At 35.2% G+C, this 26,614-nt stretch overlaps 1 protein-coding gene across 24 annotated transcripts in view; it reads right to left on the bottom strand.

Annotated features, from left to right (window-relative positions):
• The window catches only part of ncam1b (neural cell adhesion molecule 1b), a 117,198-nt gene that overhangs the window by 1,912 nt on the left and 88,672 nt on the right, over nt 1-26,614 (bottom strand). For 7 of the 24 annotated variants that reach the window (XM_048160129.1, XM_048160130.1, XM_048160135.1 and 4 more), the window contains 8 exons: nt 26,111-26,125; nt 25,601-25,633; nt 23,503-23,505; nt 17,434-17,558; nt 17,151-17,331; nt 5,493-5,688; nt 5,123-5,239; nt 2,084-2,683 (listed from right to left, as the gene is read on the bottom strand). In XM_048160129.1, coding sequence (XP_048016086.1) covers nt 2,084-2,683; nt 5,123-5,239; nt 5,493-5,688; nt 17,151-17,331; nt 17,434-17,558; nt 23,503-23,505; nt 25,601-25,633; nt 26,111-26,125 — 1,270 coding nt within the window. Of the gene's footprint in view, nt 1-2,083; nt 2,684-5,122; nt 5,240-5,492; nt 5,689-10,152; nt 11,763-17,150; nt 17,332-17,433; nt 17,559-23,502; nt 23,506-25,600; nt 25,634-26,110; nt 26,126-26,614 lie in introns of those variants that run through there. The other 17 variants (XM_048160139.1, XM_048160140.1, XM_048160145.1 and 14 more) reach the window with 6 other exon arrangements.

The following is a 26,614-nucleotide window of genomic DNA, read 5'->3' as shown; positions in this document are numbered from 1 at the left end:
TGCCGCGAAGACAACTTGAAAACATTTAGATCCATTATTTCACAGTATTTTTATTATACAGATAAACTCACAATCACAACTCATGTAAAATATCATTTCTAATGTTGTGCGCTGACGATTTGCACTCCTGTTGCTGAAAAGCACTACAGGGAACCTGTTAAAGGTGCAATATGTAATATTTTCTGTCCGCTAGAGGCCTATTCAAAACAAAGGCGTAGCTTGATGACGGCAAGTTTGAGCACGGAATCTTGGACATGTGGTCTTTACCTCACAGCCGGTGGAAAACAATTGGGATAGGACTCGGGCAGAAATCATGTTCATGGATGCGATTATTAACATTACTGTAGTATGAAGCAGAGCAGGGCCGAGTGTTGTGGGAGCTGAACGAGGCCGCTGGAGCGATTGCGCAACACACTCCGCGAGTAGCGGGACTTTTATTATGACACAGTCGCCGGCGCTGCTTCCGCTTTTCCGGTCACGAGTATGAGGTAACGCAGCTCTGTTTATCATATTAGATACATTTTAGAGTGTTGAAAATGATGTTATACTCTGTGCGTTCGTTCGGCGGCTGCTGTGAGACACTGTTGAACACTGCAGTAAGATAGATCGATTTTAGAATAACATATGAAATGCTAGATGACTTGTGTTGATAAATGGCATGCAAATAATTTTAAAATGTATTGTATGATGGAGAAAATGCTGTATTACTGTTACTAAAAATAAAGCTGCATCTGATTAAGCTATAGTAGCTACTTCACAAAATAGTATTTTTCTCTGAGGCATGGTAAAGCACGGTACTCGCAAAAAATCAAGAAAATTAGATTTAAACAATAAGACTAAACGACGTGTTGAGCTATATAACAATAATTAGTTTTCTGTCTACAAATATATCAAAACAGTCGTTCCCTTGTCTATTAAAACATGTACATGTGTTTCCATGGTTTCTACAAAATAAAACCGGAAACCGAGGGTAACGCGGGTATGATGCAATTGACAGGCGACTCCTCACACGTCCCGGAGCCTTGGTTAAAATTGCAATTTTCTCACGATTTATAAGTAGTTGTAAACATTTGGGATATTGTAAAGTACTCAAGTGAACAAAATATATAACACTGGCCTAGTGGTTTGTGGATATTATCCTGCAAAATTCTTACATATTGCACCTTTAACTTGGTACATTATAAAAATTTAATTTAATTAATTTGAAAATGTAACAAAGTAGCCAAAACTATAAGTTAAGCGAGTTACTTCAGCAGAACGTACTGTGCTGTACAAATGAGTTTCCACACAGATTGAGCAGAGGCGTTTCTAGGCTTTCATCAGTACTGGGGCACAGGGCTCCTATCAAAAAAAAAAAGTGTGCCCATATTTTTATACTCTTATTTGATACCGTTATGGATATAAATTGTCTTTACCTGCAGTAAAGTGTCGTTCACAAGCTGCACGCACAATAAAGAGCTGCTTCGTCGTTGACAAAGACGTTTTGTTTCCTACAATATATTGTAGGTATCCACCTCATCCAGTTCTCTCTTTTGTCTTATAAAGTATCCTCTTACTATTTTGGTGTGAGAAAACGCTTGCAAGTGATTCAGTGCTTGAGTGAAAACTGAATCGCGAAAAATTTCTGGCCTTTTTGCAAACCCATTTGAAATCTGGCATGACTAGTTCTGATTCTAAATGGCTGATAAAAAACACACGACTTGATTGCTGAAATATTATCAAAGAAAATTATTATTCGGTCAGTATACTGTAATCTCCATTGATAGACAAGGATTTATTAGTAATTTTTTACTTGTGCACAGTGGTATTTCACTGGGGCTCCGTGTCAATAAAAAGGTTCTAGCGATACCCCTGGAATAAAGTAAAAGACTGATTCTAGGATTTTAAGAACTATTCTCAAATTTGGAACGACATGAGTGAGTAAATGACAGTTTTCATCAACTTTTAAATGACTAAAAGTATATAACTCATGCACATTCACCGATTCAGATGACCACATGCAATGAAATTACAACAAACAACTAATGGCTACAACAAACACACACAAACTAAGAACATCTAGAGAGCATCTAGAGATCCATACTCGTCCTGTGCTGGAGCAGATGGGCCACTGGAGCCAGCTGTCCCCACAGCATGTGACCCATCCTGCGGGATGTCTGTGTCTGGAGCCAGTGGGAGTTCTCCATCAATCTCAAGTTCATGATTCACTAAGGGGATAGCGACACTGCCCTGTGGGCTGATGGGATTTAAAGTGGCATGAGATGCACTCTGAACAGACTCAGGCGACTCAAATTCGTTTTCTGTTACTTTTGAGTTTATAGCACTGGGTTGGACAACGCTGGGAATAGAAGAGGGGACTTCTGACGGGACCACTGGAGGAACCTCAGCTAGTGTTTTTGGGGCATCACCCAGGTCTACCAGGAGAGTAACATTAGCCGGGTCAGAAGACGAGGGAGATGAGATGGAGGTTTTGGTGTGATTTTTGGGGGTGCTGCTGTCGGAGGGTGTCATATGGACGGGGTTAGCAGGGTCAGAAGGAGGTGCTGTGATGCTGGAGGTGAGAGTGGTGCTCTCGCTAACTGGGCTGCTCTGGCTAAGGTCAAAGGTGTCAGTGACTGTGTCTGAGTTAGTGGGCACGGAAAGAGGCAAGTCCACCACTGCGGCGGCGGATTCCGTCACTTGCCTGTGAGAACAAGGAGAGAACAGAGACACAGACGGGTGATGTCGACACAGAGGGGAGACACTGAGGGAGAGACACCAAACCATTGTAGGTATAGTATGTGGTTACAACACATATGCAATACCGATTTGAAATACAGTATTGCATTTATTGTAAGAGAGGTGATAATATCAGTGGTCACTAGAGGGAGTACTTGATCTAAAATATGAAATAAGGGGAAAAGAGTATAGGAAAAATCAGCATGATGTCAAAGACAACATGAAAATTTTTGCATTTACTTGCTTGTATACATCATTTTTTTTTAAAGTTTTTTTTATTAATATATATATATATATATATATAGGCTTTTTCTGCTGATACAACAAAAGGAGGCATGGACAGCCAATAACATTTTTAAAATGATTTTTTATGGCTTTTTGCCTTTATTTGAAAGGACAGTGGAGAGGTGGCAGGAAAATACATTGAAAGAGAGGGGAAACAGGACTGGGATATGACCCAGGTCAGACTCGGGTCTCCACAAGTACAAAAGCTGTTCATTTAATGAGCCACTTTTCATGACCCAATGAAAGCCTGATAGACATTACCAGTCCCATTCCTACTAATTATTTAATTTAGCTAAAAAAAATACAGTACATCAGGTTACATATGTTACAGCTGCTGTGTATAATGTTTTAAAATACTCTAATGATTAAAGATGCAATTATTAAAAAGCTTTACACAAAGAAATAATAGTCAAAAATATTTTAAAGCATGTACACTACCATTCAAAAGTTTGGGGTCAGTAAGATTTTATAAAATTTTTTTGAAAAGCCAAAAAGTGCAAGATCTCAAAATTGACAGCTGCCTGAAAAAACAGTGTTTTTGCCTGTAGTGTCTCCCCTTAATATTATTAAAGTTCAATACCTGCCATTACATCAGTCCATATTTAACAATGCTCTGGTATGGTCTAAGGCTAAGAATGTAGTGCAGAACGTGGACTGTTTTATTGTGCCTTTCTAGCGGTTATAGTATTTGTCCTTTCAGGAGCCTGACAACTGTCCTTTTATGGAATAGAGGTCCAACTGTGGAAAAGAGTGTAAAAATTCTTATGTTTATGAAAAATACAGCATATTAGAATGATTTCTGAAGGACGTGACTGAGGACTGGAGTAGTGATGCCGAAAATTCAGCTTTGATCATAGGAATAAATTACATTTTACAATAAATCCAGATAGAAAACAGCTATTTAACTGTATTTTCGATCAAATAAATTCAGCCTTCCTCTTTTTCAAAACATTAAAGAACTCTTATTTCAAACTTTTGATTGCCAGTGTGTAAAATATAGACTAATTAGCCAATTACATTTTTATTTTAGATACTTTCCTAACTCGTGACAGGCTACTTGAATATGAAAGTTGCCAGTATTACCATGTTTTAGTGTAAGTTTGAGAATGATATTTTGAGTTTTATGAATCATTTTCAAATGATTGTGAAATTACTGAAGACTACACAAACATTCACTCTTATCTGACATGCTGAAAACTGCTACGTTAATGTTTCTTTGTGCATTGTGAGACGAATAACGTAAATGGCATTAAAATATGAAAAATCCCTGGAAATGAATGTCAGTCATTTAACAGTTTTTTTTATTACTATATTTTTTTTTCATCGTAAACAGTAGGCAAATGTTGCTATTTATTATTAAAAAAAAATACAGTAAAACAGTAATATTGTGAAATATTATTACAGTTTAAAAGAACTGTTTTTAATTTTAATATATTTTAAAATGTAATTTTATTGATGGTAAAGCTGAATTTTCAGCATCATTACTCCAGTCTTCAGTGTCACATGATCCTTCAGAAATCATTCTAATATGCTGATTTGCTGCCCAAGAAACGTATTTTATGATCAGTGTTGAATACTAAAAAAAAACAGCTCTGCTGCCTAATATATTAATAAATTTTGTGGACATGCTGTTCAGAAGAACAGCATTCATCGTTTGATCAATTTAATGCCTCCTTGCTAAATAAAAGCATTAATTTCTTAAAAAAAACAAACATACTGAACCAATACTTTTGAAAGGTAGCCTAATAAAACAGTTGAAATCACCAGCCCAAGATATTTTTTGCTCGTTTAAATGAACTGACTTTTTTTTGTGATGCTACATTCACACCACTAGGTGTCAGTATAGACTCAGGGAAAACATGTTTGAAAACAGTTATTTTTCACAATTCCATTTGATGCCTAGTGGCACAGAAATTAGAAATTGCAGCTTTAAGAATGCACTGCAAATGCGGTTTCATGTTGTCTTTAAGTGTGAGAATTAGCGAGGTGGTTTGGAATGGTTACTCAGGGTGTAGGAAACACTGATTTAATGTCATTGCAGATGTTCTGTGATGATGCTTGTCAATAGCATCAGTTAAAAGTGATTAAGCTCAGTACTAACACATAACATTGAGCTTACTCTGGTTCGGTCAGTGGGGTGGTCTCATTGGGCTCAGGATGTCCTTCTGCGTCATGATTGGCTGTGGCCTCTTCCTCTGTCCTCACTTCTACAATGGGTTCTTTAGACACATCTTGACTGCATGCAGAGAGAAGGCATACACATCTGCTCATTATACAGCGATGAGTAGAGTTTGATGAGGTCACTAGTCTTAGCATAAGAGGAGCTCTTTCATGGTGGTTTGATAATAGAACAGCTTCTGTGACTGGAAATAATTAATGCTCAACATTCATATGCTTTACAATCCAGGGCCCTTGACTGCTCTCGATGTGTGATATGAGCTTGTTTGAGTTGATATAGTATTGTGTGCAAGAACATTGTGGATACTCACACAAAGGCAGCTTTGCCCGTCTCTATGTCTTTGCCCTTGGTGCCTTGCCCGGGTTTACCGCAGATGCACATGAGGATGCCACACTTGTTGAGGAAGCAGCAGGTGGCGTCCACGATCAGCAAGAGCAGCACACACACCAGTATAAGAATACCAACAATTACTCCAGTGTTCAAGCCCGTCCCATCTTCCATGGAGTCTTGAGGAGAAAGAGGAGAAATACAGAGACACAGATAGAGCAGGAGGGATCATCAACCCAAACTGGAGATGCACAAAAAAAAAACAGAAAAAAAAAAAAAAAACATGAAATGTAACAGTCAAGCCAAGCATGAGTAATTTTCATATCACAAGACTATCAGGATTCAGCAAAGCAAAGACAATTGGTGTAGCCAACAAGGCAAAGCTAACAACTCCCCCTTCAGATGTAATTGTGCACTCGCTGAATATAATACACATACACATGTTTGAACTTAAAGGGATAGTTCACCCAATAATTCTGTATTCGTTTACTCACGCTCATGTCGTTTCAAACTTGTATGGCTTTCTTTTGTAGAACACCAAAGGAGAGTTTTTGGAGAATATCCTGGCTGCTATTTTTAATATGAAAGTGAACTGAGGCTGTTGAGCTCCAAAATAACAAAACAATAACTCTTGTGAATGAGTCAGACTATGAATCCACTGAAATCTGAATGATTCGTACAAAAAACAAACCAAAAAAAACAATCAGACTTGAGTTCTCAAGTTCAATTTGCTCGATCCAGTCTGAGTGTTTCCCGAGTTAACAGCTCACTAGAGGGGAAGATTATCAGTGAATGATTTCAGTGTATTACTCATAAAGCTACCATGACTTCAGAAGACTTGTGCACAAGTCATATAGTACAGACTACTTTAATGATGCTTTTTTGGAGTGACAAGCATGTTAAAGGGTTAGTTCACCCAAAAATGAAAATTCTGATATTAATGACTCACCCTCATGTCGTTCCAAACCCGCAAGACTTCTTCGGAATGCAAATTAAGATATTTTTGATGAAATCTGAGAGAAAGGTACCAAAGATGAAATCTGAGAGAAAGGTACTAAAGATAACCTTGATGTTAATGTAATGTTTTTGTGCGCACGTGAACAGCGTAGGCCAAAACTGAGCTGGTGTCATGAGAAATCGAGTCCCCCCAGGAATCGGGTCTGCTTTAGGCCCCAGGCAGTAATGCCTGATCAAAAGTCGTTATCGTGATGTCTTGACTAATTATAACCTATTTCACTACTGTATGATGTTTATTACATTAAGTGCACAAACAACATCCTTGAAATCTAAAATGAATGCCTATGTACTGCATAATAAAACAAACAGGAAACAGATATTGGAAGCCAAAAACATACCTAATATAATATAAGTTAAGCTATCAGGCTAATCAGGTATATATATATATATATATATATATATATATATATATATATATATATATATATATATATATATATATATATATATATATATATATATATATATATATATATATATATATATATACACACACACAATATTGCCAAAAGTTTTGGGACGCCTGCCTTTACGTGCACATGAACTTTAATGACACCCCATTCTTAATCCGTAGGGTTTAATATGGAGTTGGCCCACCCTTTGGAGCTATAACAGCTTCAACTTTTCTGGGAAGGCTATCCACAGGGTTTAGGAGTGTGTTTATGGGAATTTTTGACCATTCTTCTAGAAGTGCATTTGTGAGGTCAGGCAGTGATGTCGGCGAGAAGGCCTGGCTCGCAGTCTCCGCTCTAATTCATCCCAAATTTTACGTGGCCTACCACTTCGTGGCTGAGTTGCTGTTGTTCCCAATTGCTTCCACTGTGTTATAATACCACTAACAGTTGACTGTGGAACATTAGTAGTGAGGAAATTTTACGAATGAACTTATTGCACAGGTGGCAACCTATCACGGTACCACGCTTGAATTCACTGAGCTCCTGAGAGAGACCCATTCTTTCACAAATGTTTGTAGAAGCAGTCTGCATGCCTAGGTGCTTGATTTTATACACCTGTGGCCATGGAAGTGATTGTAACACCTGAATTCAATGATTTGGAGGGGTGTCCCAATACTTTTGGCAATATAGTGTATGTACATAAGCTAACTAAAAAAACAGCAAAAACAAGAAATGCTTGATTTCGCAACCTATAGCTTCAGTTATATACAAGTGTATGAACCAAGTAATTTAAAAGACATTAATGATCATAACGCATTTTAAACAATATAAATCATAACGGGATTTTGCAGGAATTATAATCAGGCGCTAAAAATGTTACCCATTAAAAGCCTGTTGAACCAATGGGATCACTCAGGGTCCTAAAGGAGACCCAATTCCTGGGGGGACTCGATTTCTCACCACACCAGCGTTGTGATGTAGAACCTGGAAGTGCTCAATGTAAACAGTATAAGAGACTGACACAGCAGAGAATAAAGTCATTATGTTTTGACGCACAAAAAGTATTCTCGTCGCTTCATAAAATTAAGGTTGAACCACTGCAGTCACGTCATCTATTTTAACGATGTATGTAGTACCTTTCTGAGCCTTGACAGTGGTAATTAAATTGCTGTCTATGGAGGAGTCAGAGAGCTCTTGGATTTCATTAAAAATATCTTAATTTGTGTTCTGAAGATGAACAAAGGTCTTACGGTGTGAAATGACATAAGGGTGAGTAATTAATAACAGAATTTTCATTTTTGGGTGAACTCTTTAATTAAACATTTACCTGTGTTCCACAGAAGAAAGGAAGTCAATCACTTTTGGAACAACATGAGCGTGAGTAAATGATGACAGAATTTTTGCCTACATCTTTGCAACCCTTATGATTTTGTTTGACCACCGGTAGTATAAAAATAATACTTACCAATAAACACCAGTGACAGTTAAGATGATGATATGATCACACAACTGGCAAACTGGCACAACATAAACACTATTTATGACAGATTAAAATCTTAGTGCATCATTTCAAATTATATACACTACTGTTTAAAGAGTTGAGACCAGTAAGATTATTTTTCGTTTAAAGAAATTAACACTTTTATTCAGCATAAACGCATTAAATTGATCAAAAGTGACAGTAAAGACATTTATAATGTTACAAAAAATCTTCTATTTTAAACTTTCTTTTCATCAAAGAATCTTGAAAAATTGTATGTCCGTTTTTACAAAAATATTAAGCAGCAATATTAACGGTTTTTGACACTGATAATAATTAGAAAAGGTTCTTGAGCAGAAAATCGGCTTATTAGAATGATTTCTGAATGATCATGTGACACTGAAGACTGGAGTAATGATGCTGAAGATTTAATTTTGACATTACAGAAATAAATTACATTTTAAAATAGATATAAATAGAAAACAGTTCTTTTAATTTCACAATATTACTGTTTTTACTCTATTTTAAATCAAACAAATGCAGTCTTGGTGAAAATAAGATACTTTAAATGTTAATGTTTCAAAAACATTAAAAATCTCACCGACCCCAAACTTTTAAAGATATCAGAAAAAGACACTACAACATCATATAAAAAACTGAATTTAATAATGCCACATGTGAACAATAGCCCCAGTGATGACTAAAATACATTGGGTCTCATTCACTAATAATTGCACTAATTATTTCGTATTTGTACGCACAGGAGAACTTCTCACGAAAAATCTCCACCTAACTAACAACACGTGCGTATTGCACATAAATTTGTTCTTAACCTCGTTCTAATGTTAGTGAATTTGGAGTATTATAAATGAGCGCCCCCGTACACAATGTTATACAGTACAGTCCAAAAGATTTTTAATGTTTTTAAAAGAAGTTTCGTCTGCTCACCAAGGCTACATTTATTTAATTAAAAATACAGTAAAAAACAGTAATATTGTGAAATATTATTACAATTTAAAATAACTGTGTACTATTTAAATATATTTGACAAAGTAATTTATTCCTGTGATGCAGAGCTGAATTTTCAGCATCGTTACTCCAGTCTTCAGTGTCACATGATCCTTCAGAAATCATTCTAATATGCTGATTTGCTGCTCAATAAACATTTATGATTATTTTCAATGTTGAAAACAGTTGTGTACTTTTTTTTTTTTTTTCAGGATTCCTTGATGAATAGAAAGTTCAAAAGAACAGTATTTATCTGAAATACAAAGCTTCTGTAGCATTATACACTACCGTTCAAAAGTTTGGGGTCAGTAAGAATTTTTATTTTTATTTTTTTGAAAAGAAATTAAAGAAATGAATACTTTTATTCAGCAAGGATGCATTAAATCAATCAAAAGTGGCAGTAAAGACATTTATAATGTTACAAAAGATTAGATTTCAGATAAACACTGTTCTTTTGAACTTTCTATTCATCAAATAATCCTGAAAAAAAATATTGTACACAAATATTTTATACAATTGTACACATTAAATGTTTATTGAGCAGCAGATCAGCATATTAGAATGATTTCTGAAGATCATGTGACACTGAAGACTGGAGTAATGATGCTGATAATTCAGCATTGCCATCACAGGAATAAATTACTTTGTGAAATATATTCAAATAGAAAACAGTTATTTTAAATTGTAATAATATTTCACAATATTACTGTTTTTACTGTATTTTTAATTAAATAAATGTAGCCTTGGTGAGCAGACGAAACTTCTTTTAAAAACATTAAAAATATTAGTGGTTCCAAACTTTTGGACTGTACTGTACATTTGCATAAAACACACCCAAAATATCTCCATATAAGGGGTTTCCGCACAACCTTTCGTCGCTCTCTGCACACGCGCTATTGCCAGATCCTCGAGCAATGCCAAGTGTGCCATTCTCAAAACCAGTTCAAACACAATAGACACATTTAATACCGACCCAGATTACAGACCTCTGATTAGCCAGCTGTAAATGTGCATATATCTGCTAATTATATCTGGAGCAATTGTTATTTAGAGAAACCTTGCAGCTGAAGTTATAGCGCAGCTTTTCTTACTCTTTCATTGGATGCTGCAATGAAATTAAAGATGAAATTAAATTGTTTTTATTAATTTATAATACAATATGATATGATATAATATAATATAATATATTATATGTCGTGATAAGATAAAATATATAACTTTTTAAACACGATTATAAGGCCGCACAATGCAAGTGCTTTTTGCGTATGTGTGGTTTCAGTTGTTTCTATATTTTTCGTAAATACAGAATAAATTTTAGTACGAAAGTTTTTGGTGAATCATCATTTGTACATGAAACTGTTTGTAAACAGATTTCACGTACAAATTTGAACGTATGCATGCTTAGTGAATGAGACCCATTGCTTTATTTTCCAAATATTACAGTAATTATTTCATGTAGAAGCCTCAAAAAGACTTTTAAGTAATAAAATAACATCTGAAAGTTTTGTTACAAAGTTTGTTCCCAAAGGACTGGTACAGTTTTAGTTCAAAAATCCACAGAGCAAAACAAGTCTATTGAATATCAGACAAGATATATTTTCTCTCTGCTTTTATCTTGGTGTTTCTCTCATTCTTTAAGGTGACATGTCATTTCTGCATCATTAGCAGCACTATATGGAATTGAAAAAGTGTTGTTTCCAAACATATAGAAGCCCACACAGGCCATACATCATCACTATTATTATGTCTCTAACAACTTAGTTTAGGACTTCCATGGCCTTCTGTTTCATTATTTCTTCACTGTTTTTGCAGCTGACAAAGCTCCGCCCTCTAGGTTATTAATAAATAGCATTTAAAACTACACGAAAACAGATTCTCCATAACCTTGCCTTAGAAAAATCAAACGTTTATCTGAAAAAACTGCTAAGGTATGATTAATAAACACTGTTTTAAGGCGAGGCTTAGTGTCTAGTCAATTCCTTCTGGTGCCACTGAAATGACACATTGTAGCTTTACTTACATAATACAGTGCAAATGTCTATAGACTGGATGCGATATAATTTTTTTTTTTTTACTTTTTTATTGACAAAAACTAAAAAGCACAGTCATTTTTAAGCATTTGGTCATCTAAAACGGAAATATATTTTGTATTTTCTTTAGTTGTAATCGGAGTTACTTTGTCTATGAGGCTCAGTGTTCCCAGCACATTAGAGAGATACAGAAACAAATCATGCAGAGGATCCTCAACATGAGGAGAAGACATTTCCTTGACTCTATCAAAGCAAAAGCAGCAATAACGGAGAGAGCAGGAGGGACACTAGAGTGCAGGAGACTGAAGAACCACTCAGAGTGACTACAAAACACAAAGACGGACACAAGATCACAGGCAGAACAAACATTAACACGATAACCACAACAAAGGAAAGGAGGAAGAGTATTGGCACCAGGACGTTTGCGTTATGAGTGCATGTGATGATCCGTCCATATCCAAGCCCAGGAACAACGACAGGACAACAGAGAAACAAGGTAAAAGGGAAATGGGAAGAAAGAGAGAGAGAAAGAGAAAAACAAGAGGCAGAAAAATAAGTCAAACACAGAAACAAAGTTTCAAAATGAAAAAATAAGGTGGGGATAAAAAGGAAAATGAATGAAAGCATAAGCTGAGGGTGAAAGAGAATATGTGAGACAATAGTTGGGTCATTCTCAGTACCGCTGCCATGTGCATTCATAACTTACTACTGTTGAGATTCAAGTGCCCCTATTATGCCATTTTAAGGTTCCTAATTTTGTTTTGGAGGTCTCCTACAATAGGTTTAAACGCATCCGAGGTCAAAAATGTTAAGCATTGCAGCATGACCTCTCTTCTCACAGTGTCTGAAATGGCTTGATCGAGGTCTCTCTAAACCCCTCCTTTCTGAGAGCCTGCTCTGCTCTGAGTGGTCAGACAGCCCAGTCTGTTGTGACTGGTCTACCACTTACAGCGCGTGTCGTAAACGAAACGCCCATTACCATATCTGAATTTCAGCTCTGGAGGCTTCCTCAGCACTTGATTCACAGTGATACGAACAGTAACGATAGTGTCGGTTTTACCGTATCAATACGATCCCAAGTCCTCATCCTTTGGAAGTACATGCAAAGTGCATTTGCTTTCACAGAACAGAAAACGAATACAAACCAAACTCTTCCTTCTCGAAATTTCAACACCACAAACCAAACTCTTCCAGGCCTCAACTACAACTACAGAATTTGAAGTAGATGTTGTTCACAGGCAGCCAATAGCTAGGTTTCCATCCACCTATTTAAAAAAAACTGCTGTATGGAAATGCCAAGATGTGCATAAATTCTAAAAATGTGCATGAAAAACGTGTGCCCTTGTTTGAGTCGGATACATTTTTTTAGCCGATAAGAAAACATGCACATAAACTACGATGGAAACACATTTACCGGAATAAATTCCTTGAAAAATCATGTGACTTTGCACGATGGGACGGCATAACTGGACAAACCAGCGGACCGATCTTTTTATAGCACGATAACACGTTTATTGCGTTTCGTTTGCGTGCTCTGAGACGCAAGTAATTTATTATATATGAAAATTATTATGTACAGTGGTTTCTCCTACTTTTCTTAGATACATTTAGGGCCAGTTAATCAGGAAGTGATGATTTTGTTCTCTATGACTCACTGGATGGAAACGGTTTTTTTATTCGCAAATGTTTTTTGTGATATTCCAATTTTTTTGCATAAGTTAAATTCGTAACTTTGGATGGAAACATAGCTAAAGAAGACCAAAGGCTGGCATTATGCTTATTTGTTACAACCTTATGAAGTGAGACTGGAATTACTAATGACTCATTTCAGGCAGTTCAAAATCGGTTCTCTCTTTTGGAAGACAATAACTTAGAGCACTTTGATCTCTGAAACTTTGCAGACCTTTTTACATTAACACTGCATTAAAGATATTATCCGAAAAAGAATAATAAGGGCACTCTACATTAAAATTAGAAATTAAAACTATACTATACATCTATTAATGGCACTGAAACCTCTATGACTTTTTTTTTTTCATGTAACACAAATTATTTTCAGTGATTACAACCACAAAACATTTAGAATATATTTTAACCTCTACTATCTATGGTGGTAACCTGTGTATGGCAATTAAGGCCTTAGTACTTTGGGCCTGAGGTGGGAAAATATGATTTTTCAAAAGTAGTTCAGAAGTAGCTTCAAAGGAAATTATGATCAATACAAAATACAATAAAATAAAATAGCATTAAGAAAAGAGAAATAAAGAAATAAAGAAAAGAAATAAAGAAATACAAAAAGTTCCTGAAGTGTTCTTGCATAAATGGCACCATGTCCTGAGGATGACCCAGTCAACAAAACAAGGCATGCAAAAGCCCAGCAAATGGTTTTGATGGGACAGCTGGAGTTGTTTATTGCACCATAACGAGGATAATAACAGAAAGATAATGAAGATTATGCAAATCACGCAGAATTAGCACTACACTTTATAATGTAGTCCCTAAAACACAGTGTACATCACAGCCCACACAGTGAGTAACAAGGAGCAAGCTATTCATTATATTTTAAGTTAATTAGGGAATGCATTTACCTCACTGTACAACTTTTTAACCATAAAAATGGTCTGCAAAAAGCCCTCGAAGACTGTGAGGTGCTGCATTAAACAACGCTCTACTGACTAAGCAGTTAATGAAGGTGTCAGTACTGTGTAGTTTCGCTTCAAAGTAGACAAGAAAAATCTGGAATAGATGAATGCCCACAACAGCAGAGCAACAGAACATTCCGGACCTGAGCTCATTCATCTGTGACTAGAAAACATGTTATTTTTATGTGTATATAATAATTGCAACATTGCGAATATATATACATATATTTTAAAAAACATATATATATATATATATATATATATATATATATATATATATATATATATATATATATAAATAAATAAATAAATTGTTTTAGAAATATATATATATATATATATATATATATATATATATATATATATATATATATATATATATATATATATATAAAAAATTTATATATAAATTAAAATATATTTATATATTTTTTATAAATAAATAAAATATATATATATATATATATATATATATATATATAGCCCTAATAAATATATAGCCCTAATAAATATATATAGATATATATATTTATTAGGGCTGTCGATATGAAAAAATAATGCGTTAAAATTAAGGGCACCTCAGTCCTTTCCTGACAGTATTGAGAATCAAACCCGCAACCTTCGGGTTACCAGTTTGACTCTCTAACCATGAGGCCATGACTGCCCCCTAAATAAGTAAAAGGATACTATTTTATTATGTCTGGGCTGAAAGAGACCCACTGTGGCCAAAAATGTCACGCAGAAACTATTAGTATGGCAGACAGGAACAAAAAGTCTACTGCAATGAATTATTTCCCACAAGTTTTCCATAAGCAGGGAACAGATTCGTTGTGAAGGATGTGCAAAGTGGGCCCCATTAAACAAATCTCCACTGTAATTGGAGCAGTTGTGAAATATGCCTGTACTAGCATTGTAGCTCCAAGATGTACACAGTTAATTAACAAATAGCAGAATAATGCATGAGTTCTTATAAAATATTCAGCTAAGAAGTTATGAAATGCCAAATATGATTAAATAAACAGAAAACTTGCACACAAGTTGCTGAAAATGGTTATTTCAAGCAAGTATGTTCTTAAATGTTAATCAAAATAAATAAAAAATATATGAATTGTAGTGGCTAACCGCTACATTAAATCACTGTAACATGTTGTAGACTTCTATTACGCCAACATCCAAGCTGTTCTCGGCTTTAACGTGAGTTATCACAGTAAAAAATAAAAACACTTGAAGCATGTTAGTGCCAGCAACTTTAAGTAAAGTTCTATTCGGGAGGTGATGTGGTCTCATTAGCATGCTGCGAGGAGTGCGCTTCTGTACTCGGAGGTGTGAGTGAGACAAACAGCCTTTGGATGTGGGCCATTCGCAACCTAGTATGCCAAAGAGAGCGGCGATTCAGCCCTCCTACGTCCAGAGGGCCGTCTCAGAGTGTTAATGAGGGAGAGAGACAACGAGGGACAGACAAAGTCTCTCTGCATTAAGAAGCACCAGATGCTTGTTACATTACAAGTGAAGCAGCGAACCCCAGCTGTGGCCCTGGCACGCCTGACCAGACCGCAACCCTCTCTGTTAAACAGCCGCAACACACTAGTTTTCGCAAACAGGAAGTGATTCTCCATCAGGCAGGGAGAAAGGGACTACTGCCCTGCTGCTTATGCTGAGGGTTAGCCTGGTCACAGGTGAATGGAGGCCAAGTCAATAACATTAAATAGACAGTGACTCAGAGTGTACCTGCATGTGAATGCAATGGGTCTGTTGATTTTGCCTCTGTAATTCAAATGTTAGTGAAACAAAAGCTTGTTTTGCAAATGGACCATGCAAGTTAAACTTAATTTTTATTTTTTTTTTCCCCAATAATCAATGCCGTGCAAAATGATTAGATTAAAACAGGCAACATACTCATTATCAGTTACTGGCCATATTAGAAAAATAAGTGATTGTTTTTCTTAGCGATTTTTTTGGATGTCCATTATTTGATAATAATAATAAATTTAAGTTTATACATAAAGTAAAATATCCATCCACCCAGACAGATAATTATTATTATTATACATGTTGTTTTTGGATGTCCATTATATAATAATAATAATAATAATAATAATAATAAATACAATATAAATACTATATCCATCCATCCAAATAGACAGATGGACGCATTATTTATTTATTTAATAATAATAATTATATATATGTTGTGTTTTTGGATGTCCAATATAAAAATAATAACCATAATAATCCATCCATCCATCCGTTGTGTTTTTTGGATGTCCATTATATAATAGATAATCATAATAAATACAATATAAATACTATATCCATCCATCCAAATAGACAGATGGACGCATTATTTATTTATTTAATAATAATAATAATTATATATATGTTGTGTTTTTGGATGTCCAATATATAAATAATAACCATCATAATCCATCCATCCATCCATATGTTGTGTTTTTTTGGATGTTCATTATATAATAAATAATAATTAGTTGCAACGTTACTGATAGTTAGTAGAATGTCTAAAGTGGATCATACAGTGGAAATAAAGTGTATTATGTCTTTTTTTTTTTTTTTTTAATAAATAATGAACATAACAGCTTTAAAAAAAAATTCACAAAGTAAAATAAATGATACTTTCTGTCAGGCAGAAACAGAACTCTTTACTGAGCATTTGCTGAATAAGTGTCATCATACTTGTTTGTGATCAAAATTGCCCCTCTGTCTCCCCTACTTTACACATTTGGCTAAATCTAAAAAAGCTTAAATGGCCAGCTTGAAGATTGGTATCGGCATCTCACACTATCTTATGTTATAGAAATATGGCATCAAGAATCCCATATGAACAAGCCAAATGTTTTGTCCGTGTGATTCGTGATCTGCCATGTAGCATGACTCACTGTTTATCATGCAGTGTAAGTGATGGCCCAGGCTGCATTCACATGTTTGGTGTCATTACAGCTCTGAGTCAGCTGTTAAAATCAGTGTGCTTGAGATTGGTGGCGAGGATTAACACAGAGAAGGAGGGATGGAAAGGGAGGCGGAGGGAGGGAGGGAGGGAGGGATGGTGGTTACCTGTGGTAGCTGCGGGCTCCAATGAGGTTTTGAAGGTCAGGGTGCCGGGCTTGGACTTGCCCTGCTGGTTCTCTGCCACCACAAACACGTCATACTCAGTGTCCCATTCCAGACCTGTCAGCATTACGTACTCGCTAACGTTGGGCAGGCGGATCTCAGGCTTCCAGTCAGGGTCTTCCCTCTGTGTAGCAAAAAGCAGCCATGAAACGGTCACAAAAGTTGCAAAAACAAAAAAAGAAGGAAAATATTAAATATACATATTTATTCTTATTTGGACACTCACAGCTTTGTATCTGACCAAATAATGGGTGATTGGTGACCCTCCATCATCTTGTTTGATCCATTTTACTTTGAGAGAATTGCCTTTGGGATATAGAATTCCTTCGAGTATAGGAGGGCTGGGTTCTCCTACAACAACAAACCAGTAACAAAGACGTGAGAAAAAAGCACCATAACTTAAAGGGATAGTTCACCTAAAAATAAAAATACTTCATCATTATCATGATCATCATCATCATCATTTACTCACCCACGTCATTACAAGCCAATAAGACTTTCTTTAATCTTCGAAACTAAAATCATTCACCAAATCATCTGTGCATCAAGCAAGCTTGTGTTTACCATATTTGATGTGCTCTATATATGGGTGCTGATTAATGTTTATATGTGAATAAAATCCTAAATTAAATCTGTTTGTCATTTAAAGCAATTGTGTCTCTTCAGAACACTTGCAATAAACTAGAGATGCACCGATGTATCGGCCAACAATCGTATCAGCTGATAAAAGCTATTATCATCACTATCGGCCAACTGACGATGATCAGGGCCGATTATATCCTGTCAATCAAAAGGGTGCAGAAAAATGTGTTCAGACTGCAACTCTTACATACTGTGTGTGAACAAAAATCACTCGTGTTGAATTTTAATGCATTAACAGATTAAAAATAGTGACGTTAAAGCAGGTTCTTTTTGACCCTATGAATCACCCGTAGTTCAAGCAAAGGGTTGCCAGGTCTGCGTTTTTTCCCTACATCAAATATTATTCTTAGCACCTCCCATCCAATAATCACAAAAAGCTTTGTGGTTTGTTACTTCTGATAAGAATAAAAGTTTCAGTTTTCAAATTCTGTCCATTTTATCATGAAATTCAAACAATAAATGGTGTTTTTACGCTCTTAAATGTGACGTGTCAGATCGCCGTAATGCCTCAGTTCAGGCGGCAGCACGGAGCGCAAGGCTTTTCTTCCTCTTCAATAAAAGTTAACGTTATATCTCGAACATGCATGAACATCAAAGGTATGTTAAAAGATATAGTACAACTTACCGGAAAGCATCATGTCTCATGTAATAATCGGCTATCGGTAACGGCAGAGAAATTTAGTATCGGTGCATCTTAACCTTATTAAAGCATCAAAGTGTTGGTGGACTGGACTTAAAATGGAGGGATTCAGGTTTCAATAAAAATATATTTGTTAAAAAGTCTTATGGGTTTGAAACGACATGAGGGGGAGTAAATGACATATGACAATTTAGATTTTTGCATAAATTATCCCTTTAATAAAGAAGATGTGGAAAAGGAGGAAAGTTCTGAACAAGGAAGTAAAATCAGCATTAATTATTGGTATTATTATGTGTAGTGACAAGCCGATACATCTGCCTTGTCAATTCCTAAAAAAATGAATTTAAAGGTGCCCAAGAATGCTTTTTCACAAGATGTAATATAAGTCCTAGGTGTCCCCTGAATGTGTCTGTGAAGTTTCAGCTCAAAATACCCCATAGATTTTTTTTAATTATTTTTTTTAACTGCCTATTTTGGGGCATCATTAACTATGCACTGATTTTTTCAGCGCGCCACCCCTTTAATTCGCGTGCTCCCTGCCACACGAGCTCTCGATTATATAACAGCACATTTACAAAGTTCACACAGCTAATATAACCCTCAAATGGATCTTTACAAGATGTTCGTCATGCATGCTGTGTGCATGCATCGAATTATGCGAGTAAAGTATTTATTTTGGTGTTTATATTTGATTCTCTATGAGTTTGAGGCTATGCTCTGTGGCTAATGGCTAATGCTACACTGTTGGAGAGATTTATAAAGAATGAATATGTGTTTATGAATTATACAGACTGCAAGTGTTTAAAAATGAAAATAGCGACGACTCTTGTCTCTGTGAATACAGTAAGAAACGATGGTAACTTTAACCTCATTTAACAGTACATTAGCAACATGCTAACGAAACATTTAGATAGACAATTTACAAATATCACTAAAAATATCATGGATCATGTCAGTTATTATTGCTCCATCTGCCATTTTCGCTGTTGTTCTTGCTTGCTTACCTAGTCTGTTGATTCACCTGTGCAGATCCAGACATTACTGGCTGCCCTTGTGTAATGCCTTTCATAATGTTGGGAACATGGGCTGGCATATGCAAATATTGGGGGCGTATACCCCGTAACAGTCGGTGTTATGTAGAGACCAGCGTGTTTTCCGGAAGTCTTTTAAACAAATGAGATTTACATAAGAAAGAGAAAGCAATGGAGTTTGAAACTCAATGTATGTCTTTTCCATGTACTGAACTCTTGTTATTCAACTATGCCAAGGTAAATTCAAATTTTGAATCTAGGGCACCTTTAACATTTTCCAATAGTACATAGTGTAAAAAAATGTTAATTTCAATCGTTTCATAGTAATAATTTTGGTGTACATCTCTTTTGCTGTTACTGAAACGGCAACGTGTAATTTTCCTGCAAGTTACAGCACCAAAAATAAATAATTAGGTTTCTTAAAGAGTCCTCCATGTTATAGTTCAAATAATCAAGTTACAAATAATAATAATAACAACAACATTAACAATGCACCAATATTATCAATAAATGCTGAAAATATAATTAGATGGAAAATAGCTGAATTTATTAAATTATCAACTGATTAATCATCAAAATGGTTGCAGCGCAACTCCATACTCATGCCATTCAGTTTGAGCCAGAAGTTGACATATGGGGGCCAACATTGAAAAACTGACACGCAGCAGCTTTGAACTGTATTATGCATACATCAGCATTATACCAGCTATTGGCCACTGAGGTCTGTAGATATCAATTCTGGCCAATGAAAAGCCAGTCGACCACTAATTATGTGTATTAAAAGGTGGCAATTTTCTAACTCCCATAATTCTTAGCCTCCTACACACCAATGATTCTATAGGCAAGTAATAGAATAATATGACACATGCTGCTTGGCTGGGCCTCCTTAGATGAGTAGGCTGATATTTGGAGGTCATGGTGAACTGTGAACATCCCTACAGAACATTCATGTGTATGAGCGCAGTGTGAATTGGGAATACTTCAATGGCGCTGTTCACTGAGGCCTCTCCTTCATGGGCCATCATGATCCATTTCATTTTAATGACCAGCGAATGCTCGTTTGATTCACTACATTAGTTTGACGCCGCAGAGTGACACGTAACAACATTGCAGGCAGAAGCTACGCATGTTCACGGTAGATTGAAAAATGAAGGCATTTTACTCTCATTAAGGGAGTAATTAGCTATTAGCCTGTACGAGGGAGACACTTTCATTCACACAGCCTAACTTTTCAGGTCTTTTTTTTTCATTTTGTTTGGACTACTTGTTCAGCCTGATATGAATCATTAACACTTAATTTTGTCTGTGCTGTATTGAAATAATGTCGTCAATACATCAGTTGCTTCACTTCTCCAATAAAGGAGGATACAGTTTTTCAGAGAGGTACAATACACATCTAATTCTCTTTGGATCTGCTAGAAAACACCACCATAACTGCAAAAACTGAACGAGATGTGATAAAAATTCAGTAATTAATCTTAATGTGTTACGAGGTTATAAAAGTGCACACATAAAATGGTAGAAGCACCACTAACTGGTGTGAGGAATTACAATCCCAAACAATCAGCTCAATTAACAAGCAGATATTCTACTCGACTGACAGTTTAAAGGGTCATCAATAAGCGCTCATCTCTTTAATAATGAAATTTCAGCACTGCATGATTAATTCCATCCTCCTTAGCCATCTGTCCCTGCAGGATACAGTAAATGAAGTTATCTTATACACAAGGGAGCAAACAGCAGTAAATTAAATTAGACTAAAAATAAAAGTTTTACATGTTTGCAAATTAACTCTTAATGGTAACTAGATATTCTTGGGGGAATTCACAAGAATTAATTGCTCCATTTATTTGCACATGCTGTCTGCATTGTTTTAGCACATGATTCGCCAAAGGCATTATGCAAATTGGGTAATGCGCAAGCACGTCTTAAAAAAAAACAATTTGGTTCTAAATACTACACTGTAAAAAAAATATTTTTTATGATTTGTTATCAACATTTTTTTCTTTTGTCAAATCAACTTGACAATAATTAATGTGGTTCAGATAACATAATATTTTGAGTTTCTGTTGATTAAACCAACTCAAATTTTTAACCAGGTAACATACTTTTTTTAAGTGAAACCAACAATTCTTCTTTTTTTTTTTTTTTTTCTTTTTTTTACAGTGTAGGTTGCAGAATTGGGCAAAATTCAGAATTGAAAATGTTGGAATTTGAACTAAATTGGCCACACCCACAGGAAGTTGAATTGGAATGAGAGGAATTGAAATTCAAAGATGGTTGGTTGGTTGGTTGGTGATTCCTTAGCTATTTTCTAGTTGGTTAACAGGTTTAAATACTACTAAAAGTGCAATTTTAAAACTTTTTTTTTGAAAGAACTGGAATGTGCGACATTGATTATATATGATCAGATGCAATTTTTTAAGAAATTCAACACTGATAATGTATTCCATGAAATGAAATATTCTTCTATGCTGGTCTACATTAAATATGATGAAATATATAAACTAAATCAAATTAAAATAAACTTCTCGGTTTTTAAGGCTTAAAAACCTTTAGAAACTTTTTAAATACTTTTTTTTTTTTTTACACAACAATCAAAGTTTGTCTTGACACACTTTGCTTTTCTAGTAAAAAATATTGCTATATTATATTCTTTGAAATTCATTTTAATGTCTTATATTAGAATTCAAATTGAAATTCTGCATCCTGTTCACAGCCTCAATCCATAATTAAGGAATCAAATCAGAATTTAAAAGGCATTGTCAATTTAATTTGAACCGACAATCTATCATGACCCTAATCATCATATAATGCAATCATGTCTTAACTTAAGAGTAAACTGCTCAATTAATATGGATTACTTTAACAACATCTTTATGAACTTTGTGAAGCTTGAGAATTTTTGTCATGAGGATTTTCAATGGATGGTGAAGAATGATAAGAGCATATAAAAAAAATCAATATTTGTCTTCCAAAGATGTCTAAGAAGATGATGTATAAGAAGTCTTATAAAGGTGAATAATTAATGACACAATTTTCATTCAATTTTCATTATGCATGGCACTACTTGTGCAGTTATCACTTAGTTAAACTGGACTGCATATGGATCGTGAATAATATACAAAGTGGCGCAACTGTTAAATAAAGTTGACTCTTTTACACATTAAAAAGACAAGCAAAATGCAGCCCAATATACTCCAAACATCGTAAAACCTATTTAAAAAATCAAGGTGTGTACGCAAAGTAAGCAACTGTGCAATGAAAAGAAAGCTGCAATATTTTTCTGTAGTCATCATGAAATTTACATGCAGGTAAAAACAACCGGAACATCAAAGCACATAGTTTGGAGAGGAGGGGAGGAGCCCTGTAAAAGGTTCAAAAGTTATGTTGAAAGGAAATGCGGTACTGTGAAAGTTACTGAAACATGCTTGAAACTGGAGAATAAATAAACCATTGAGATCAACCACTTGCAGCATCTACTGTAGCATTTGTAAGGGTTTTCCTAATTTGGATATAATTGTACACCGGTAGCAGCACATCCAAAGCAGCATAAGATGAAAGGATGTCAGTGTAGCGAGCGTCTGTAAACCCGCTGCTTGTCAAAATGTTTAGGCTGAACATAAAAGAGCGAGATCGTCATACCCAGCGATCGCTCTGGGGAAATGTTATTCAGCTCCAGAGCTTTTGATGTCATTTCCATGGTTGGCAGGACACGGCATCAACTTTTTTCTTTTTTTTTGATTCCATATTCAACACGGAAGATAATTTGTGTAGTCAGAGCGCAGTGGTTGCTCAAGGGTAACAGTCTCCGTTAAAAATTGGGAATGGATGAATTTTCATGACCTGTCTGAGGGGATTTAATTCTAGAAATGTGACAGTAGAGAGTTATAATGGCTGGTTAGGGATGAATGCAGTGATCCTGATGTGAGTGAGGGATAATCCTGTACATGAGAGGATGAAGCTGGGCCCGTGTGTTTACCTTCTGCTCATCAGTGTGGATGACATCACCAGCACCATGCAAGCCACATGACACAGTCACATCATATGCACGCACATGATTGGTTGAAAGGAAATTGGAAGAGGTTGCATGAAAGATACAAAAATACAGACACAAATGTAACTATGTGAAAAAAGATCAAGTCAAGGGTTAGAACAAACTGCAGAGAAACATAAAACCAAGCAAATCAAAATGGTTTTAAATCACAAAGATCACAACATTGAGAACAGAAGCAGAAACACACTGAGCAGGATTTCCTCTGAGAGATTGAGCATATGGTCTCATTTTAAACAACTGAAAAGCTAAAACTAGTATTTTTTTTTTTTTCTAAAGAAAATGTGAGTGGTACCACTTATACAAAACTTGCAACAATAAGGGTGTTCTGCTATGTGGCTGCTATATTGTTCCTATTGGTTCTTAGAGTGTTGCTATGTTCTTGGTGGTTGCTAAGGAGTTGTTCTATATGACATTCTGTTCTCTAGATATGGCTTGGGTCCTTTCTTTAATGCTCTGGTGCTCTGTCATTTTTGACCGAAAAATTTTACATTTTGCGTTTTTGTTTTTTATTCTTTTTATTTGAAAAAGTTAAATGGTCCTGAAAACAATAGTCAAAAATTGGAAATGAATGGAAAATTAATTTCATCTAATGGAATCTTTTGGTACTGCGCCCAAACAAAATCTTACTGAAAGCTCATTTTTTGAAATATCAACCTCAAATATGGAGCAACTTCATTGCTTTGATTTTCTTGCAATTTTAGAGTAAAACATATTTTGGAAAATATATAGTTCATAAAAAATTGCAAATAGTATTTTTGTACATTTTTTATAATAAAATTCTATAGCTTTTTAAAAAACTTTCTTCATTACAGCAATGATCTGCCAAGTGTCGTCTTTAAAAAGAGACCAAACATTCAAGATTTACGACAGTTTAAAGGTGCAGTGTGTAAACTTTAGCGGCATCTAGTGGTGAGTCCACAGCTCACCCCTCCCTTTCGAAGCACATAGAGAAGCTACGGTGGACGACACAAAACAAAGATGTTGTCGTCTGAGACAGAAGAGAGTAGCCAGTCAAGCAAATGTGCTCTGTAGAGCAGTTTGTCCATTTAGGGCTACTGTAGAAACATAGTGACGCAAAATGGCGAATTCGATGTAAGGGGACCCACGGTGTATGTAGATAGAAATGGCTCATTCTAAGGAAATAAAAGCATTATGGTTCATTATGTGAGGTCTTTATACACTACTGAAAACATAGTTATGTATATTATATTACATTTCTGTTAATAGATCCTCCCTAAATATTACACACTGGACCTTTAAGTTGGAAATTTCATTTTCAGGTCTATGCTCAAAAAGTGAATAAATGGATTATAACTACTGCATAAATATAATTTAGTACCATAAAATCCCCTAAAATAGAAAATATTAAATAAAAACATTATTGAACTAAAATATATATATAATTTCATTGAAGAAAAAAAAGGGTCATTTTTGACCGCCACATGAAGAGCACCAGAGAGTTTAAGGTTAAACTCTTATGGGACCTCTGTAACTGCCTGTTCTATTATCCGCCAAGTGAAAAAAAGCTCTAATTGCTTATTAAAGTAATAACATATGTTTTTGCCACATGATTTGAGGTATTATTCATGTGCTCAGCAAAAACATTTAATACTTAGCATTACAGGTTTGTTCAAATCCTATATAAACAACTGTGATAGTGATGCTTGCTTTAGTTGTCAAATCATATTTCTCAATGAAAAACAGAGGAAACACTTAAGTATTCATATAATACTAGGGGATCATGCATTAGTTTTTGGACAAAGCATGTGATACAGTAAGCATTTAACACTGCATCTCAATCTCTAAAGAAATATTCAAAGTTGATCAACTTTAAATACTTCATATGCACTACTAATTGGATTTACTGTGTGTTGCCTAGAGATAAAGTGGAGGCTTATCTGCAGCCACAAAACCACAGAATAATGTAATATAACTCTTATATTACATACAGAAGAATCTTTTTGGTTTCTGTTTTAATATAATACAATAATAATGAAAACCATCATACAGCTGCATAACAAACCTGTGTCCTCAGAATGAAAATGAAAAATCCCATCTAGGGAGCATATGAAAAAAGAAAATGTTCACTTTTATTTAGTTTGATAACTGTAACTGAGGAAACAACTAGCATATTACCTTAAAGACCCCATGAGATATGATGAGTCCACTTTTCTTTAATGTGTTCCTAGTAAACAGTAAGCAGCCTTTAGTTTACATCACAGCCATGTTGGTTTGATATTTGCTACTGCTAACCAGAGAGTATTAAAAAGACATTCTCATTCTAAAGAGCATTTGACTGGACAAAAAATGCATATAAATGTATATATATATAATGTTAATTTGCTCAAATTTACAAGTACAATGACATACAGATCTAGACATGGACTTAAAGCCACTCAACTCTCATTTCGATGTCATGGGGTCTTTAAAATCTACAACCACTAGAAATGCTATCAACAAATAATAAAATGTGGAAAAATGTATAAAAATGGATATGATGATCACAAGATCACAAGGTAGATGAAACACTTACTTGTGTAAGAATAACCTAAAGGATCCCATGGGGAGAAAAAAAAATAACATACAAATGGGAAACAAAATAGGGAAGAAAATCACATAAAATGACAGGATGAAAAAAAAAAAAAGAGAAGTCTGATAATGTCAAAGGGTAAAAAGCCGGTAACAAGATCAGACAGAAATACTTTCCCATCACTCATACTTTACCTGAATTAGAGTCATTACTCTCTGGACTACATCCTGGATATTTTGCACTAAATGGGTTTTGTTTCATGTACTGACAGGAAATAAATCCCAGTGTACAATGTGTTGAGTGTATTATGTGGTAATGGCATCTCTGAAAGTTCAAAACATCCCGCTGATCACACAAACAACCACCAGGAGGAGTAAGAGGGTAGATGTGTGTGGTGTGTAATCGTGATGAGAATATCAACACAAATCACAGGAATATTCCTGTAGCGTGTGGTGTTATGATTGATTTTTATTGATGTTTTGTGGAATGTTTGCAGAATTTTATCTC

The sequence above is a fragment of the Megalobrama amblycephala genome, linkage group LG16 (genome assembly GCF_018812025.1).
Source record: "Megalobrama amblycephala isolate DHTTF-2021 linkage group LG16, ASM1881202v1, whole genome shotgun sequence".
Taxonomy (NCBI): domain Eukaryota; kingdom Metazoa; phylum Chordata; class Actinopteri; order Cypriniformes; family Xenocyprididae; genus Megalobrama; species Megalobrama amblycephala.
The sequence above is the reverse complement of the archived record's forward strand: the minus strand, read 5'-3'. Positions and strand labels throughout refer to the sequence as shown.